General features: G+C 42.3%; 1 protein-coding gene across 4 annotated transcripts in view; it reads right to left on the reverse strand.

Annotated features, from left to right (window-relative positions):
• The window catches only part of RETREG1 (reticulophagy regulator 1), a 136,520-nt gene that overhangs the window by 33,290 nt on the left and 83,670 nt on the right, over window positions 1–19,560 (reverse strand). The window contains exon 1 of one of the 4 annotated variants that reach the window (XM_063085432.1): window positions 5,823–6,188. The exons of the other annotated variants lie outside the window; for them this stretch is intronic. Within the exon in view, the coding sequence (XP_062941502.1) occupies window positions 5,823–5,857 (35 nt within the window). The 5' untranslated portion in view covers window positions 5,858–6,188. Of the gene's footprint in view, window positions 1–5,822; window positions 6,189–19,560 lie in introns of those variants that run through there. 4 annotated transcript variants of the gene reach the window in all.

Consider the following 19,560-nt stretch of genomic DNA (forward strand, 5'->3'; position numbering starts at 1 on the left):
CACTAAACTAAATATTTAATATGTATTACCATAGTTAATCTATAAAACAAACCTATAAAGTACGTACTATTATCCCCATTTTACTGATAACAAAATGAAATTCAGAGAGGTTAAGAAACTTGCCCAAGGTCACCCAGCTATTACATGGTGAGTCTGGGATTTGCACCCAGCATATAAACAGCTTTGCATCATTCCAAAGCCCATGTTCACAGTCACCAGGCAGAATGGTTAAAATGGTTAAAATTATTAACTTAAATTTTTTATGCTTAAAGATATGAGCTTCAATTAACTAGAAAGTCACTCTATGCAAATGAGCTTATTCATCAAGAGACTAGACCATATGAGCATAACTGTGATAGGAAGAGAGATCATTGGCCTGTAATTTTTTTAAGAGCAAGAGAGGGAGCCAGATGGCAAGTTTCACCAAAGACATCCTTTCCAGTGACAGCTGATAAAATTTAATAACAAATATTAAGTAAACATTTTTTGTCTTTTCTGTTAGTTGTAAAATAAAGTCCCCAAATTCTTTGACATTTTGTCCCTAAAAAGGTGGGCTCTATGCCCCCTACTGTCAAATTGGGAATCTTGGGCTGCTAGACCAATAGAACATGGTGGAATGGAGCTGTGACAGTCTCTGGGCCCAGGCCTTAAGAAACTGACAGTTTATACTTCCCACCCTTTGATCCCACTATTTCCCTAATGAGAAAAAATACAGTGTTAGATCCCACTCTCATTTATAAATGGCAAACAATTTTCAGTAACAATGATTAATCAATGTGGGCAAATCCAAAACATAGAATATTTTTGCAGGCATTTAAAAATGCTTCCAAAATGTTTAGAAGCTATCAGGAAACGCTTATGAGAGAAAAAAGCAGCATACAAAATTGTATATAGCATACACTTACTGTAACTTTGCCAAGAAAACATATCCAAGAACTAGAAGACAATGTAACAGTATTTTTTAAAGGTATTAAGATTATGGTTGATCTTTTCTTCTCTATATCCTTTTTCCCAGTACTATTTTTGTCTCCCCAAATGAATAGCTATAACATCCTTTAGTGGGAAAATGTCTGAAGGGTGTTGTTTTTAAAAAATATGAATGATAGTGCATGAGATGGGTCCCTCAGGCAAGCCTATGCATCCACACACTTTTTGCAGAGCAAAGACTAACACGGTTGGAGATGAATCACATCAATTAAATTGATTTAGACCCCGATTTGCCATCAAGGGACAAAAGGCAGGGAGCAAGGGGCAGCCCACACAATCAGGCTTTTGTTTAGTCAGTCACCAGGGACAGACCTCCCACCACACAGCAGCTGTAGCCCTCGCTTGATACTATAAACCAAAGAGACCTTCATCACTTTCTAGGGATGGCAGCAAAAGAATTAATCACCCTGTGTTTATAAAGCAGAAATCAGCTTTAACTGGGTCTTGATTACCGGAAACTTATTAGGGCTCTGCAAGGGTTTAGAAAGCACACTGCTTGCTAACTGGTGATTATGATATCTCACACAAAACAAACTCTCTTGCAACAAGGACAGATTGCATTGTTCTACGTGTTCTTAATCGATTTCAAATATTAGCCCAGCTGGGTCAAAGCAGGATTTCAAAAGTGGCAAATATTTTCCATGCCCGATACATTTTCCATGACTGTGTGGGAGAGTGGAAGAAAATAAATCATTAATTCCTTCAACAAACCCTTACTGAATGTCTGTTATGCCTCAGGGAGATATAAATGAAGATGTGCAGTTAGAATTCAGTGCTAACTCTTGTCTTGGCCCACCGTCAGCTGTGTACTGGGGCTGACCTTCACAGGCTCATGAGAACCAACTCTGCGATTCCCTTCAACACCACTTTCAGTGACCTCACAGGGGTGGCTTGAAATCAACCACAGTCGGAGTATTTACACTACAGGAATAAGCAAATGTTAAAGATCAGGGCCTCCCACCCCCACAGAGCCGACTCTTTAACATTTACCAGCACACCAGTGCCGACAGGGCCCGGAGAGGGGCTCCCGTATACCTCTCCCACTTATCTCCAGCTGCTCTCTCCTTTCTCGTGTGCCAACCATACTGACCTTTCTAGCCCATACTGACTTTCCTTCTGAGTGTTGGACCCACCTAGCACACCCCCACCATGTAACAACTACAGATATGTCTACTTACACAGGCTCAGAAGTCAGCTACCTGCCTTCAAGTCACAAGTCCTTCACTTAATGGTTGCGTGAATTTTGTTTATTTACTTCACCTCTCTGTGCCTGTTTCAGAACCAAATGCAGCATAAGCACTTTTCCAAACATACACAAGCTGAAATATGCGTGCTCACAGGAACTCATCGCGACTGAAGGTGGGGCGCACGAAGCTTGAGCTAAAGCATCATAGTCAGATTTCTGTGTGGGGCTTTCTCATCCCCATACTATATTTTAAAGAAATGGTACTATCAAAGAATAGGCCTTATCAACAATGTAAAATTAAGCCTATAATCTGGCCAATCCAAATTATTAAAACATCTGGATTAAAGAATGTATTTAAACCAATTTATTTTAAACCTTCCAAGAATAATATTCAATGCAATTACTAATGACATTCCCAAACACTAAACAGGCCAGGGACTCTTGCCCACATGACCATTTTTAATTTTATTTCCTTAGCCCTCACTATCTGAAATACTCTTATTTACTTCTTTTTCACCTTGTGGTCTGTCTTCCCACTTGGGTTGCATGCTTCAAGACAGCAGGAACCTAAGCTATCACCCTGTCACCTGGCACAGCCACCGGCTTAGATTCAGATCTCGATAAATACATTGAGTGAACCGACAAATGCGGGAACATAATTATCTGCTGTAGAAATGCTTCTGTGACAAGACACTTCAAGAGCTTGGGTGCCTACGGTCCATCTCCCTTCAGGACAGCTGTAATAGGAAATGTCCCACTCCTCTACAACCCACTACCCAGGATACTGAAGGCCTCTTGGAGGGCCTCCTGGAGTGCTGCTCCAAGGTGGTGCCCAAAATGATGTGAGATAAGGACCCACTGTGGAGCCAGGCTGCTGGCCAGGGTAGGAGTTCCCTCATATTTCTTGATCTTGTCTGCTTCCCCAGTCGCTGCCACCATTTTTCCCCCTTCCTCTTTGGCACAATGCTTCCTGTTTGGGTTTCTGCCTTCTCTAGCCTGCTTCAGAATGTCAGTCTTTCTCACCCTGTCCCCTCATCTCTTGACCTTGAAAATAGCACAGAGTCTTTGGAGGTTCTTACTAAGAGTGTCTATTATGATAAGAGGTAAACAGCAGGGAAGAGGGTCGGCCCTCTGCCTGCCCCACTACCAGGCAGCTGCATCCACTCTGGTCCATTCAATGAATATAAAATGGTGCTTTGAAGCCTTTGGGCCATCAGTGTATAAAGCACTCATAGCCTGGGATGCCCATGGTGTACACCCATATAGTCATAAAACTCCTATATTCAGTTTCCCGATTTTTAAAAAAACCAAACTCAGATTTAGCTCATGGCGGTTATAGAGCAATCCAGGTCACCCAATTCCAAAATGGGACTAAAGTAACATGAATCAGCCTCGATGTGAGATTCAACTAGAACCTGCTCCAGCCGAGCTCTAAGAACAAGTTTTGTCAGCAGATACGTGACTTATAATAGTTATTTCTCTTTTAGTCATGGCACCAAAGAACACATCCAATGGCATTTAATCTCAGATTTCGCAAGAGTTAACTTCTCTCTCAATTGCAATGCCCTTTTCTGCACAGATGGGGGGGGAATGTATAAAGCAAAGTATATTGTATAGAAAACCACCAATTTTACGAGCTGAAAGTCATCTCATCAAAATAAAAAATGAAGGGGGGACAGGTGTATGCTACCTCAAAGAAGCAAGAGAGGGCCAGCCCGTGGCTCACTTGGGAGAGTGTGGTGCTGATAACACCAAGGCCATGGGTTCGGATCCCTATATAGGGATGGCCAGTTGGCTCACCTGGGAGAGCATGGTGCTGACAACACCAAGTCAAGGGTTAAGATCCCCTTACCGGTCATCTTTAAAAAAAAAAAAAAAGAAAGAAAGAAAAAAGAAAAGAAGCAAGAGAGAGCCTCCTTTTTCAGTCCTTGGTAATACTTCTTATATCTTTGTATAATATATATTTACACATTGTGTGTTTGTGTATGTATATATTCTATATAATACTAGGGTACTTCAAAATGGTCATGGCAAGATTTATATTATCTTTTAATTCTATTTTTCCACAACTTTTTGAAGTACCCTAGTATATATTCAATATAATATATATTTTTTAACCAGTAAAATCTTGTTTGTTTAGTTTACATCACAAACTGTTAGTTCAAAATATTTATTATCAACAATTAATATTTAATTTAATTGTGATAATGCTGCCTTTCATCAAAGCAATCCCTATTACATTTCTGTCAAATCTCTGCCCCCTACAATCTCTAAAATGATCAGGCTCCCTGGATATGTACTGTAGCTGTAAAATGGTTTATAAATACATTCCATTCGACAAGTTATTAGAAATGTATATTGTAAATGTGCAAAATTCTACACAGAGAGCTGGTGGGAATGCCTAGGTTCAAGAGGGAAAGAAAAAAGTCTCTTTCAGAAATGCGAAAATGTCATAGAGAGGATGCATACAATACCAGTAGACCAGTCCATCATCTCAGAACCAAAACTGACATTTAAATTTCTCTGAAAATGTTTCCTGGACTAGTTAGTTAATCCATATCCCACTCTAGGTACTTTTATAAATGTCATCTTCAAGTACTTGATTTAATGTCTCATTTATGTAGAAAGTTGTTTCACTGTTTAATTAAACATCAACTTAATGTCCCCTTTGACGTACTAGGAAGGAATTTGGAAGAAAATAACTAGAAACCTAAAGAGAAAAGTAGCTTTTAAGGACACTATTATAATGGATTATAATCACCACACACACAAACATGCCCCATATCACCATGGCTGAAAAGGAGTGTCTTTGATACAATGACAAAAATAAATTCTGGTATGCTTGTTCCTAGAAAGTTACCAATTTCCACTTTTTTCAGCAATAAAATTGTCAATGACCCTTTTTCCTTGTTTAATAATTTTCTTTCTACTTCTCCATAACAAATTTGAATGACCCATGTTAGAATGCCAATGAAGCCATCGGTTTCATACAAATTTTGTTATCAGCCATGGAGCTAAAATGGAGACTTTCACTGTGGGCACAATTACGCTCATATTAGCAGGAATTAATTTCCTGCTTCCTTTTCCCTGTCTTGATCTCCCCTTCTTAGAGTTAGACATTAATAAAAACATTGATAGAACTAATATATTGCACATGGGGGACCAGGATAAGAACTGTGGCTAAAAAAATTTTTTTTTTAATTCTTGAAATATCAAAATTTGTATATTGGTCCAATATGTAACCTTTAGAAATGCTCAACAAGTCTTTAAAATGCAAACATTTCTAAAAATGTTCACTTTCTTAGATTTCCAACAACTATCATCTAAAGTTAAAAATCAAACATCAAAATATTCAAGTAGACTTTACACTGTGTACAGGGACAACTCATTTTTTTAAATTTCAGGACACCTCTTCCTCATTCAAGAAAAACACTTATTTGCATATGTTTCTAAAAGTATATTAAGTTAATTTTGTCTCTCTTCAGTTAGTTCATGCCAAAGAAAATTCAGTTTCCTAGGATTAAGGGATTGCATTCCTCATTTTTCAGATTTTAATTTAAACCACTATTTAAGTTAGTCATAATATTTTTAAAGGAATAACTGGCAAATGAAACATACTCAAGAAAAAGTAAGTATATATCATAATTACCTTTTGCCTGGTCCACAATCCTCCCCTTCAGGCATCTCTGCCCTTCAACAATGCTACTACGGAGTAGGCTGTAGCACTTGCGTACTACAGCTAATGAGGCCAGACGATGCTTTCTTTGCCACTGTAGTTGAATATCAGGAGGGGAAAACCCCCAGTAGCGAAGTTCTTTCCTTCTGGGAAAAAAGCTCTCCTTTTTTACTCAGAAAGTTGGTGTTTACAAACTTCCAAAGCGCCTGCCTGCCTGCCTTGAATGAAGCTAAGAGCCAGGTTATTATGACTGCCCCCTTCTAAAAATAAATAGGTCACCTCTTACTCCCAGTACCGTGACAGGCAGCTGGGAGCAAGCGCTGTCCAGTTGCCCAGCATTTTCTCTCCAGTCGTGTGAGAAGGTGTCACCACCCAGCTATTAACCTTCATTGGATGACTTCACCTAGGCCAGCCTGCCCTTTCTCTTTCTGTTTTTTTTTTTACTGGCAGGACCAGGCACCCACTGAAGGGTGGAGTGGCCCCGGGGAGTTGAAACTTCACCCTGAGCTATCAAATCTCCTCCTTCGAGTCCCAGGAGGGAGTTGGGAGCAGAGAGCAAAACGGGCTGTACCCGCCAGAGCTAAGAGGCTTGTTGGTCCGGAGACTGCCTAGCCACTGAGCAAAAAGACCCCTTACTCAAAAAGGCAAAAACAAAGTTTTTGAGGGCTATTTGATGGTTTTGAGGGACATTGTTTTGCAAGAAAATCTTAGATTTCTCAATTCAGAATAAGCATGCACACAAATATGAGTCGATGTATTCATGTGGGCAAAATGCTTTCTCCCCAGGACTTTCCCTGGCACCAGGGAGCAGCCTGACACTGGCACATGGCCAGGCTCTGGGTCTGGATGTTTTTATATCTTGGCCTGTCACTGCACAGGAGTTATCAATCAGCAAGTATTCTCATTTGCGGACTTTTTAAAAGAGTAGGATAAAGATCACTTCAAATCCTGCTTTCAAAAAGGCCAGGGAGATATTACTGAGATTCCTTTAGTAATAAACCCTGAAAGCTTTGGATAAAAACTTGAAACCATTTTTTTTTTTCCTTACTTGGAACGTTAGGGAAGGCAGAAAGCAAGACACAATATTCTTTTTAAAATGTGTGTTCCATTACCGTGTTATAGCTAATCCTAGCAAGATATTTACATTTAATGCATGTTTTACCTTTTATATTTGTCAAGTTGATTTTTTTTACAGCATGAAAGAATTGAAAAGTCAAAATACATAATATAGTTCTCTGCTTTCTTTTGAATAGTGTTAGCCATTTTGTGATGTATGCATGTCACAATTAGAAATAATTCTTTAAATGATTTAATACATCTGACATTTCAGAAATGTCAAAGTCTAAGGTTAAGTAGGTGCAGATACTCAAACACATAACTCAAATACCAGGACCTGGAAAGAAAACAGTCAGAAGCAGAGTTCTGAAGATCAGGGCATGCGGGAGCCTCTTAGAACCAACATAATGTGCTGTATTGTTGGAAATTCCAGGTTTTTAAAGAACTGAAAAGTTGAAATACTGAAAATATTACCAGTGATAAATACTTCAGCACTTGTACTAAACCTTATCAGCACAAAAGTCTAATTCTATTATCTAACTCTCAGTTCTGACCATTCCATCCCATTAATTTTATCTTTGCTTTCTGCTAAGCTTCTATTTTACTATTTCTTAGATATCTGAATATGACTGTTGTTGAACTTAGCTGCTAAGTTGCTATTTCTTGACTATCTGAAAGTCACTGTTGTTGAACTCAGTTACCACAGGAATGATATATCCCTGAAACCTGCCCCTCAATTTTAAAGAACGATTAACTGACCAGCGCCATAACAGATGAATTACCTATTACTACCATGAAATATTTGCTAATACCTTCTTTAAGTACTCTTTTGCATATTTTAAAGTTACTTGCCCCAACTGCAGATTCCCCTCTAGGTATATTTGTGGTAATTTCTACAAATCACAAAGACAAGGAGGGAAAGCAAGGATGGCACAGATAACAGAAACCAGAGTGTAGCTACACGACAGACACGTGTGTCCATCCCCTCACCCCCACCCCTGATGTCGCACACGTGGCTTTCTCACCCCGATGACGCCTTCCATCCTGCTAGGGACTAAGGTGCTAAGGGTTCCCTCACTGTTGCTGACCTGAAATCTACTGGACTTCCAGAATTTCAGGACTCACAGAATACAGACTTGGAGAGACCCTGACGGCCACTCATGCTGTCATCAAGATTTTCAGAAGATGAAACTGTGGCCCAGCAAAGTTAGCTGAATGCTGGTGACAGGGCCAGGAGTGGCCACCAGCTTGGCTGTCCGTTGGCTGAGTGCTCTTTTCACCGCTCCAGCTGAAGACACGGCAGAGCCCACACATTCTGACAAAAGCTCACATGGCCACACACCTTGTATTTTAAATTTTCTTGTATCCACACTTCCAAAATCTGTGTGCATCTAATTTTAGTAATATACTTTAAATGAGCATTTTTACTTTCCTTTGCAATTTAATCACATACTGTGGCCTAAGAAAATGATTGCCATTTCAAAGCTAAAATCCACTTAAGGATACCTTTTTTCTCTTCACACAGTCATCAGTCTAAGAGTTTTATTTTGTTTCTTTCTATCCCTTTTATAATAGCTTTGATTAAGGCTCTGGAACTTTCTATCAGAGACACTAAGAGAGACCCTCCCTCTCCTAAAGGTTACAGAGGAATATTAGCAATAAATGGCCAAATTCAGATGCTGTTGTAGTGACAGATTGTCTTCCCTTATCCCTTCCCAACTTTGCCAGGTGACAGAAACCTCAGTTTTTACCTGGATGCAAGGCCTTCTAGAATCAAGACTACATTTTTCAGCCTTGTTGGAGCCAAGTGAGGCCTTGTGATTGAGTTCTGACTGAGAGGATGTCAGCAGAAACATCAGGCAGCTCCAGAAACCTTCCTCAAAGGACACCTAGTACACCCCCTTCACCTCTTTCACTTTCCTGCTGGCTAGAATGCAGACATGATGGCTGGATCCCCAGAAGCCATTTGGGGCTTGAGGTGACTTGTATGATGGAGGCCAAACATGGTAGAGCCCAAAAAAGAAGCAGCCTTGGGTAGGGGGACATTGAGGGCAGTCAACAGCCCTAGTCCACCTTCCATCGCTAAACTTTCAGGTAAAAGAGAGAAATAAAATATCATTCATGCCACTGTTATTTGGAGACTCCATTACTCACACCCAAACCTAATCCTAACTAAACTATTTTCCCAAAAGTATAAGCAACAACCACTAAAACAGAACAAAACCATTAAAACAAAAAGGACACTATACTTGCATGTTAGATCAAACGTGATATGGCTCGCAACGTGTGAAAGAAAAGGCCTTATTTCCTCTCTTGCCTGATCCTTACACAAGTCTGTGAGACTGATTCCTGATGACAATCTCTGAGAACTCAGTGGTTTGTTTGCTGTTGTTGTTTTCAGGTGTAAGGTCCAGAGACAATCCAGAATAGAGAATTAGATTGCAGAGGTAATAATTCAAATAAGAACTTAGAGGAAAGAGTAGTGACACTATAGCTTTGCTCAAATATTTAAAGGGGCTCCTGCTGAAGAATGATTAAATCTATTCTACAGGGCCACAGAGGGCAGATCTGAGATAAAGGGGGAGGGGGATTCAAGGAGAATAAAGGTGTTCAAGGTGTTTAAGCCCAGAATGAACCTGCTCAAGAATTCTGGAGGTGATTCCCAAGGGAGTTCCAAAAGGGATCCTGCTGGTTGGCAGCACTGAGGCAGGAAGGTTCTGATCCAAGTCAAGACATCCCTCAGATACCCAGCAACTGACGTGGGTGTCTTGTGCACTGAGGGGAAGCAGATCACAGTGAGTCTTTTAGACCTGCTCACATCCAAACCTCTACCTGCAGGAAGTCCCTGGAGATTCCCTAGGAGACATAGGTGTCTGTGACCAGGCCCCACAGCCAGGCCACACCTCTGACGGAGAAGTATGCTGCATACTTCTGCAGCCACTGATGGGGATGTGAGGAGGTTGTATGGAAAGGACCTCTGGAATAGACTGGAAACCCCGACTCAGCTATAAATACCGCACATCCAACAGGAAGGACATCTGTCTCTCACTATAACACACCTGACCCAGCTGCTGGCCTGCTGGGCATTGTGAAGCCGTATTCAGAATTACCACCTCCTTGAGCTGGTCTCTGTTGTTTTGTTTTGATGCCACAGACCCAAGGGTGCGAAGACTGTGACGCAGGGATCAAGAGCCAATTACTCGTATCTGGAAGAAAGATGAACGGACTCCTAGGAGCGTCTGTAGCTGCCTGGCATCTGAACTTGCTAACAATAAGGGGTGCAGCCCTGAGGGCAATTTGGGCTCAGAATGTGAGAAGACCATGTCTTTTGGACCTGTGAGTGGTAGCAGAGTTTGCTAACTTTGAATGTACTGATATTACATCAGGAACTTTAGGCTAATGTACTACTAGAGGCCTTTCTATAATGGCTAAATGACCATTACTCAGAATTTGAAGTAACCTACCAATCGATAAGTCAGCTGGCAGGCATTGATAACAGTATTAATGGTAATGGAAACAACAGCAAACATTGCTCGCTATTTGCTCCACACGAAGTGTATGGCATGCAACAGGCGTAATTCCTGCAACACCACCATGGGGAGCCTGATGCACACAGAGGTTGAAAACCTTGCCCAAGTTCAAGTGGTGGCTGTAGGATTCTCATCCAGCAGGAATTCCTTTAAATATCTGAGCAGAGCTATTGTGTCATTACTGTCTTTTCTGTCAGTTCTCCTTATTTGAATCATTACCTATCACGTGTTCTCCAATCCCATTCAATTCCCAAAGAGAATCATTTACTAACCATTGTCTGAGCACTGGCCCATTCATTCCCATGAAATATTTCCTACCCCCCAAAATTGTCACATTTCCCCCATCTCCCCTTCCTCTGTGAAGAAGGATATGTAAGGATCTGGACCTCATTGGGTTATTCCCCCATGACTTCCCCATGCTTAAAGGGTAAATAAATTTGTATGGCTTTTTCTCTTATTAATCTGACTATTGTCAGGTCCTTTTCAGTGAATCTTCAGAGAGCAGAGGGGAAGCTTTCCCATGGTCCCTACATTACATAGGCCAGTGAAGATATGTCCCAAATGGTCAACTGAGGCAGAAACATGGAAGCTAGATTCAACTTTCCCCTCCCCCTCACCAGACAAAGAAGACTCTCACCAAGTTCCATCAACTCTAACACACTGAGCTACATTTTAAATCCCCTCTTGAGACTCCACACCATGGTTATTGTCTTAGTTCAATTTCTCATCATCTGTTGCTTAGGCTAGGGGCAGCCAAATGTTTTTGATCAAGCACCCCTACCAGCACATACCCCCGAAACATATTGTGCAATTATAAATTATATGCACATATGTTTATAGTATACATATGCTACTTGTAAATACATTGTGTACTTCATAAATCATACACACAAAATAAAAAAATTAGAGATAAAATAAATATAACCATTCTTTATAACAACAAAAAACAAAAGCAACCTAGAGGTCTATCAGTAAGAGATTAATTAAATTAAGGTGCAATGAAATCCTACGCTGCTACGAAAAAGGATGAAATTGTTATGGAAGTCTTTCCCTAATGTAGTTAGTAAACAGAGAAATAATGAGAATAGAAAACAAAATGTATAGTATTCCATTCACGTGAAAATATACACTTACATATCGATGAGTATCTGGAAAGATATGTATGAAGAAGGAAAGGAAATGAGGATGAGGGGGAGGAGGGGGAGGAGGGGAGGAGGGGAGAAGGGGAGAGAAGGAAGAAAAGAGAAAGGAAAAGTATTTTAGAGAATCTACACTGAAGTGTCCACTATGGTTTGCTTCTCTGGTGTAGGGAAATAATGAGTATTTTCCTTTTTATTCTTTTACCTATGTATATTTTTTATTTTTCAGCAACAAATACCAATTGTTTTTATGATAAAAAAAAATGTGTTTTTAAAATATGAAAAAGAAAAAAGAGTACTTTTAAACAAAAGGTCAAGTAGGACTTTCCATGGCTCCCTGTCACTAAAGGAAAGAAAAGCCCACTTCTTTGCATGGGACCCAAGGCCTCCAGAAGCATGTCCCCAGCAGACCTTCACAGCTTCGGGATTTTCACTCAAGCCAGACCAGTAAGAGTCCCTGCCTTTGAAAAGCTGACTTTTTGGTAAAAGATACATACTGGTTGGAAGAATAAGAGAAAGAAAACTGAAGCGAACCCTCCACGCACTGAGTCAAGAATATAAGATCCCCTTCTTCACCTTTCCATGACCCACCAAAGACTTCCAATATCACCAATACAGCATTTCTTTCCCATGAAAATTCAGAATATATACTATGCACTTTGCAAAAGTGGAATAAGGGTATAGGGCTAGCATCAAACTTAGTATATTTCTGGAACAAAGTGGAAGAGGACACTTTTCTCCTTAGATCAAACCAAAACAAAAAAAACCCTGAAAAATAAATCAAAGGACCAAATGAGGATATACATGCATGGTGTTAATGACGTATTTGATAACGACGATTTGATGACAGTCACTAGGTGAGCTGCCGCCAAGGTAGGGATGGTGCTCTCTCTCTTGCTTTCTGGTTGACGGAATCATACTGAGATTTGTCCCAGATCAGTGGCTTTCAAAGCAATATGAACTTTTTCCCCCAGACGCTATGTTATACTAAACCTTAATACATAAAAGATACAACCACCACCAAACCCACAAAAGTCACTCGGGTTTAAATGGGGGCAGGGAACTGAAATGTGACTTCAATCCTCCCAAAGGCAGCCCCTGACTTAGGTCCTTGGAAACCCAGAGAAGTTCAAGATACATTTGGAAAACAGTGACCTGATCATCTGGACAGCCAGCAAGAAAAAGCAGAAATCTTTTTCCTAGTCTCTCCTCATCATAATTATATCAGACTTAACCCAGTTATCCATTTGATCTTTTTAACCTTCTTTTAAACTTAGCACAGAGTGTTTTCCTCAAAGTTCTTTCATCCAGAAATAGCTAGCACTCTAAAACCAACACACTGAGCCTCTGACGTTTCCCCCACCCCGAGCTCTCTTGTCCACATTTTCTATTCTTTTTCTGGAAATATTACTGTGGTCACCCTATTTCCCAGGCTGCCTGGGACAGTCCCGAGAAGCACCTCTTGTCCTGATATTACCATAAACAGACCCCTTTGCACTTTCATCTGTGGACCTGTCCAAGCCATAAATTGCAGGGTAAGCCAATATATCACCATTTTCTCACCCTTAATTGTCAGAACTTCCATTGTGTTCATCTGTGCTAGACTGCCCTATCTTGATTGTCACATATTTGTTATGGTATCAGTGGAGACCACCAACTGGAGCCACATCTTTGCCCCAGACCACTCGGTTAGGCCAGCAAGTGCCTCTTACATCGTTCATATCCAGTACAACACACCCACCACCTGACCCTGTTATGGACTGATCTGTGCCCCCCCCCCAAAAAAGATACATGGAAGCGAAGCCATCTGGAAAGTGTGGTCTGGACAGAGCAACAGTAGAGCCCCCAAGGGATGCTGGAGAAGCAAGCCAGTTTGGTGCAGGTGAAAAGGCCAGGAGTGGAGGCCAGTGACTTACAGAGGACGATAAAGGAGGAGGATGTGGGGAAGGATAGAAATGTGACAGAAGGGTCAGAAAATGGCAAGAAGGGAAAGGGAGCGGCAGAGAGGCTAAAAGAGAGAGCCACGAAAGCCTGGCCAGCCTCCAGCGCTGTGTCCTGTTGCAGCTGTATTTTGTCATGCTGATCTCTATGGCGGTATATGGTATGTCCTGACTTTCTGATCAAATAGGTTTCCTAATAAAAGTTCATTCTATGTCGCTAATTTTTAAATTGTGATATTTAGGAGTTAGTGACCATTTGAAGTCAGGATGTGAAGTGTAAAGTCACAATAACCCATGTGCCCCTTGTGGGGTGGGTTCACTCCAGGAAGGGTGGGGTCGTGGTGGGTGGAGAAGAAGGCAGGAAGTGGCGCGGAATTGAGAGAACAGAAGTAGCCTCGGGAGACACACACGGAGAGGAAGAGAAGGTGGCCTGGTAACAGCTTAAGGAAGGGGTAGGGAAGGACTGCACAACAACAGGGCAGGTGCTCAGACCTCAGCCATCACAGCACCTGATGTCACTGGCTTGGTTTCTGTGTGTCCTGTGTTTACCGAGACCCATTTCATTGCACTAAATGTGGTCTCTACAAACTCCCATTTGTGACTCTCAGAAGGCCTGATGGTCACCTGGGCCTGGTTTTGGTCCTCCCTCATCCCTCTTTCCTTCTTTCCTTAAAACATAGTTGATATGCCTCTGTTATCAAGCCAACTTCTTTCTCTACCTCTCCTTCCCATCCTTCCCCCACCCCACAAACAAACTTCTGTAAAACTCCTGCAGAAGTTTAGACACCTGCAGAAACAAATTCCCTGGGGGTCGATGCAACCAGCTGGTTCGAGCTGCCCTCCACAGAACACACAGTTCCTGACTAATCTTCCTGCTTGCTTTCTTATTTCAAGCCCTCTTCTAAGGCTGTATGTGTATTTCAGGGGTGAAGTTCCTTCACAGGGAGTCTTTGGTTCCAAGAAATTTAGAACAAAGAGCCATAGCAGCAAAAGAACTCTGGCAGGACTCACTGCTTTTAGCAAACATAAGGAAATGGAAATTTTCTAAGTCCGCAAATCATAGAGACAGAAGTCTTTGTAGATGGTAAAGACAGGAGTGACTCAATGATGGTGGCCCACAGCTCAAAACAAACTTATCTCTTGAGCATAAAAGCACAAGGCAACACAGGGGCAATTATACAGAACCTCTGTTTAACTATGGGTTAGGTAAAACTTTGGTTACATGATGATCTTCCTATGACATTTCACGTATGTGTCTGCTAAAAATCTTTCATTCCTTGACTAGCAACTGATTAGATGCTTTTTGTCTATACATTTACCCAGTATTTTGTGGAGAAGCCAAACAGAAATGTAGACTTTTCAGCTCAACAGCCCTATGAGAGTTAATCATTCTTTCCATATTCCTTTGAAGGACATGGTTTGGACGACCATAAGGCCTCCTCCTAGTTCCTCTCTGCCATGTGCCATCTGGCAACGCTGTGGCCTTGGCTGGACGATCTCCACCTGCTGAGCCAGCCTTGGATATGGATGAGAGATCTCCTGAGACACTGAAAGGACTTCTCCTCCAGGCAAAAGGGTTTGGGGAAATGTGCTCCTGAGCCAATATCCTTCAGCCTCTAGGCATTTTCGAACAAGAATCAGCCTCTTGAGAAGCATTTGCTATCAGAAAAGCTGGGCACCATGCTGATCTTGGTAAGTGGGAACACAGAGGGCCTTATCTTAAGAGGCCTCGTAACTGCTTCTTGGGAAGGGCAGATTTCTCCAATAACCTCACGGGCTGTCATTTCCTCATTGCTCAATCACTGCCTGATGATAAACCGTACCTCTTGGACACACAGTTAATCTGCTTCAGCCACTTCAGGGCTCCAAATGAGGCAGCAACTTGAACGGGTTCCATAGGCAGCTCATTTCTTGGGGTATAAGCAGAACCCTTTCAATGACTAGGAAAAGTAATGAGCTTTAACAACAGAGTAAAACAAACCCCAAACTTGAATCTTGAAGAGCCTCAGAAGAGAAACTGAGTCCAGTGAGACTTCTGATGGTATTAATCCCTGATTTCCTACCTACATAATAATTCCGTATGAGAGGTTTCCTCCAGCATCCAGCACCCCTCTTTTATAACCATACACAAACTTGTTTTATTTTAATAAACTTTTTATTTTGCAATAATTTTGGATTTTCATAAGAGTTGCAAAGATACAACAGAGAGTTCCCGAATACCCCTCACCCGTTTTTCCCCATGTCAACATCTTACATAACCGTGGTACATCTGTCAACACTAAAACCCAACACGGGTACACTGCTATGAGCTAAACTTCAGACTTCATTTGTATTTCGCTAGTTTTTTTCACTAATGTCTTTTCCCTGCCAGGACACCCTCCAGGGCACCAGAGCACTTTCAGTCATGGTAACTACTAAGACCCTGTGGTCTAAGAGACTTGCTCGGTCTTTCCTTGGTTTTCAAGACCTGGGCGGTTTTGAGGAGGATGTCGTGGCTCCTTCAGTCTGCATTTGTCTGATGTTTTTCTCATGACTGTGATGCAAAACGCCTTTCCCACCCCTTCTCACCAGGGGATTACTGGTGCCTACACGACATAGACATACGTACCGCTGGGGAGGTTAACTTGAGCACTTGGACAAAGCCGTGTCTGCCAAGCTTGCCCACTGTGAAGTTAGTACTTTTCCCTGTCCATACCCTTCTTTGAAAGGAGGTCACTAAACCCAATAGCACACAAAGAGGGCAGGAGTGTGGCACAAGGGACAAACAAATGGGGGAGGACTTGTATACAGTACTTGGAATTCTTCTCCAAGGAAGATTTGTTTCTCTCTCATCCCCCATTTACTTATTTATTCAGTCATTCATTTGTATCAGTAAGGACCGTGTATTTACCCTACACTTTGGGTTATAATCCAGTGCTACATGATTCATTTTGTTGCTCAAATTGTTCTAGCCAGAAACTTGTTTTTGCCTCCTCTCTCTGGCAACTCCTCCTCGAACTCCTTAAGTGATCTGGAGGGGCCACCTCTCTGTCTCAGTGTCCCTCTGTGCCTTCTTAGCATTGCTCCCCTTGACTTTCCCCACACCCTCTAGCTAAGCCCAGTGCTGTCCACAGAGCTCCCAGTCCCTCTAAGGCTATCTGTCTTCCTTCCCACCAGTGCCAGCCCCCGCCAAGAGGCAACACCAGCACTGAACCCAGCGGTCTGAGGTGCACTGACACAGCAGGGCCACGAAAGTCTGTGCTCCACGTGTGTCCATTTCCATGAGCGACACACAGGGTGACCCACATGCTCCTTTTTGACAGCGTGAGTGTGTCGCAAAAGTGAGCTGTGTGAACTGTTTCCAATGTGTTTCCAGGAAAGCCATGAATGATGACCTGCCATCTTTTCCCCTCACTTTGCTAAAATCTCCAAGACTTAAACCAAGTCCAGATTTCCTTTCCATGCATGCCATTAGTCCTTACCTTTCATGTGTCTTTTCTATTTTGAGTATTAGAGGAAGTCCATGGTTCAAAAATAGAAATGAAACTTGGCTTCTTTGCGTGCACCTACTTTTAGCATCAAACCATGGCAACGTCATACACACAGTTCATCATAAATTTTCATGGTAGATTCACACTGCCAGGAGCTGATTTCAATCTACTTATTTATGACCAATGTAAATTTTTCTATCAAACTTGATTTTTCAATGACATTATTTTTCAATGAGGCAATGAAATCACAAGTTGTGTTAAAAACTGTAGAAGGGCAGTGACCCCTTTAACACTCTCCTGATCCAGCTTCTGCACCCATCATAAGCAGTTAAAATTTAAACATCACCTCAGTCCTAAATATAAGTGAAGAGAAAGGGACACACTGTGTCAGACCTATAAGAGAGGCCAGGAAACAACATGTGTCTCCACACCATCTGCAGATGGATGTGCAAGTGAGGACATCATGTTTACATAAGTCCCCCAGGAAGATCGGATCACCTTGTTCCCCCATAAAAGCACAACTGGCCTCATGTGAGGACATAGACAAGGAGTCTCTATCAACAAGAAGAAACAACTGTCCCTAGGTTCTTCACAATAACATAGAATTACAAACCCTAAAGTCAAAAGTGAGGCTCCTCTTGGACAAGTTGGCTGTTGGCTGACAAATGAAGAGATGAGATGGTGCCTTCCTCGGTCCTGTGTGGAAGTCACATCCACAGGCCCCCAGATGGACACAGCAGCAACTTTGGCAAAACTGGGGGATAGAGGCAGCAAACACTGGGTTCCTAGGTGTATTAGGCAGGGTTCTTCAGGGAATAGAACCAACAGGATGTGTATACAGACATTTATTTTAAGGAATTGGCTCATGTGTTTGTGGGCAAGTCTGAATTCTGCAGGGTAGACTAGCAGGCTGGAAATCCCAGCAGGCATTGCAGTCTTGAGTCTGAAGGCAGTCTAGAGGAAGAATTCCTTCCTTTTCAAAGGACCTCAGTCTTCACTGCTCTTAAGGCCTTCACCTGATTGGATGAGGCCCACCCACATTACGGAGGGTAATATGCTTTACTCTAAGTCTACAGGTTTAACAATGTCAATCATATCTGAAAAATACCTTCACATCTAGACTGGTGTTTGACCAAACAACTGGGCACCATAGCCTGGCCAAGTTGACACATAAATTTAACAATCATACTAGGGAAATCTCCCCATGTTCAGGAAGGGCTATCGCTGTGAGTATCAAATGGATCAAGGAGATTTTGTAGAAAAATATTTTTTGTTTCCAAGAAAAATCCATCAATCTTGACCTACAGACACTGATGTTAAGCAACAAGAAAATTTCAAGCCTCATTTATTCAATCACCCCATACTTACTGGGGACATATTCTGTGCAGATCCCACGTGACCTAACAAATCACAGGACTAGCTCTGGAAAGTGTCAGAGGCCTTACTTTAAGAAGGGGCTAAGGCAGGAAGGAGGCTGAGACCCCATTCTCAAGGAGTCCCTCATGCATGAAGACAATTTGTTCTGGAAAATGTGTTAGATTCAACAAGTGGCCCTCGTTTCAATAAAACTGGCATAAAGGGAGAATAGGAAAAGCAGCATTTTAAAGCTAATATATTATGTAAATAAGATATGCTTTTACATATATTAACAAAACTAAAATAGCAGACAGTAATTTTACAGAGATTGCAATCAGTCTGAGATGTGGACATGGGAAGATATGGACCCAAGAAAAGATGTCCCAAGAATAACTAAAAAGGCCTCAGTTAGGAGTGAAATTGGCATATTTCAGAAATAGGGTCTGGAACCTGGTAGTAAGATAGTCAAGATGACAGTGAGAGGAAATGAGTCAGGTCCAAGATTTCGATTGCAATTTGTTTAACAAACACATGTCAGTTACTGTGCAGTAGACACTGTTCTAATGTTTCTACATGTATTTATCCATTTAATCATCACCATCAACCCTGAGGGAAAAGGAAAATTACTATCCTCGTGGTGGATTCTGTGACATACCGCCAGGTCCCACCATGGAAATGAAGGACACACTCCCAGTTTGGGGGACTGCTGCAGGGGACGCCTCACAGCAGCCGGCCCTCTGTAGGTACTATCTTGGCTAAGGAAAACTGCCCCTCCAAGTGTCATGCTTCCTTCTAGGCCCAGCCAGCGACTCATCAGCACAGGAGTACAAAAGCCTGGCTTCCTCCTCTCAACCTGGGACAAGTCTGCAGGGCTGTCCAGCTCCAGAGCCCCCTCCGGTGTTGGCTGGGGTCTCTGCTGGGACGGGGTCTCTGCTGGGACGGGGTCTCTGCTGGGACAGGGTCTCTGCTGGGACGGGGTCTCTGCTGGGACGGGGTCTCTGCTGGGACGGGGTCTCTGCTGGGACGGGGTCTCTGCTGGGACGGGGTCTCTGCTGGGACGGGGTCTCTGCTGGGACTGCACCGCAGCTCGGCTTCCCCTCCGTCCACTCCTGCTTCCTTTTCCTCCCCTCCCCGGGGCATTGCCAAGAGCACTCCCTCTTAATTTTGTTAGTCTCCAACTCAGAATTGGCTTCCTGGGGAACCTTACAGATGCGGACAAA

Source organism: Cynocephalus volans, chromosome 2 (genome assembly GCF_027409185.1).
Source record: "Cynocephalus volans isolate mCynVol1 chromosome 2, mCynVol1.pri, whole genome shotgun sequence".
NCBI classification, from domain to species: domain Eukaryota; kingdom Metazoa; phylum Chordata; class Mammalia; order Dermoptera; family Cynocephalidae; genus Cynocephalus; species Cynocephalus volans.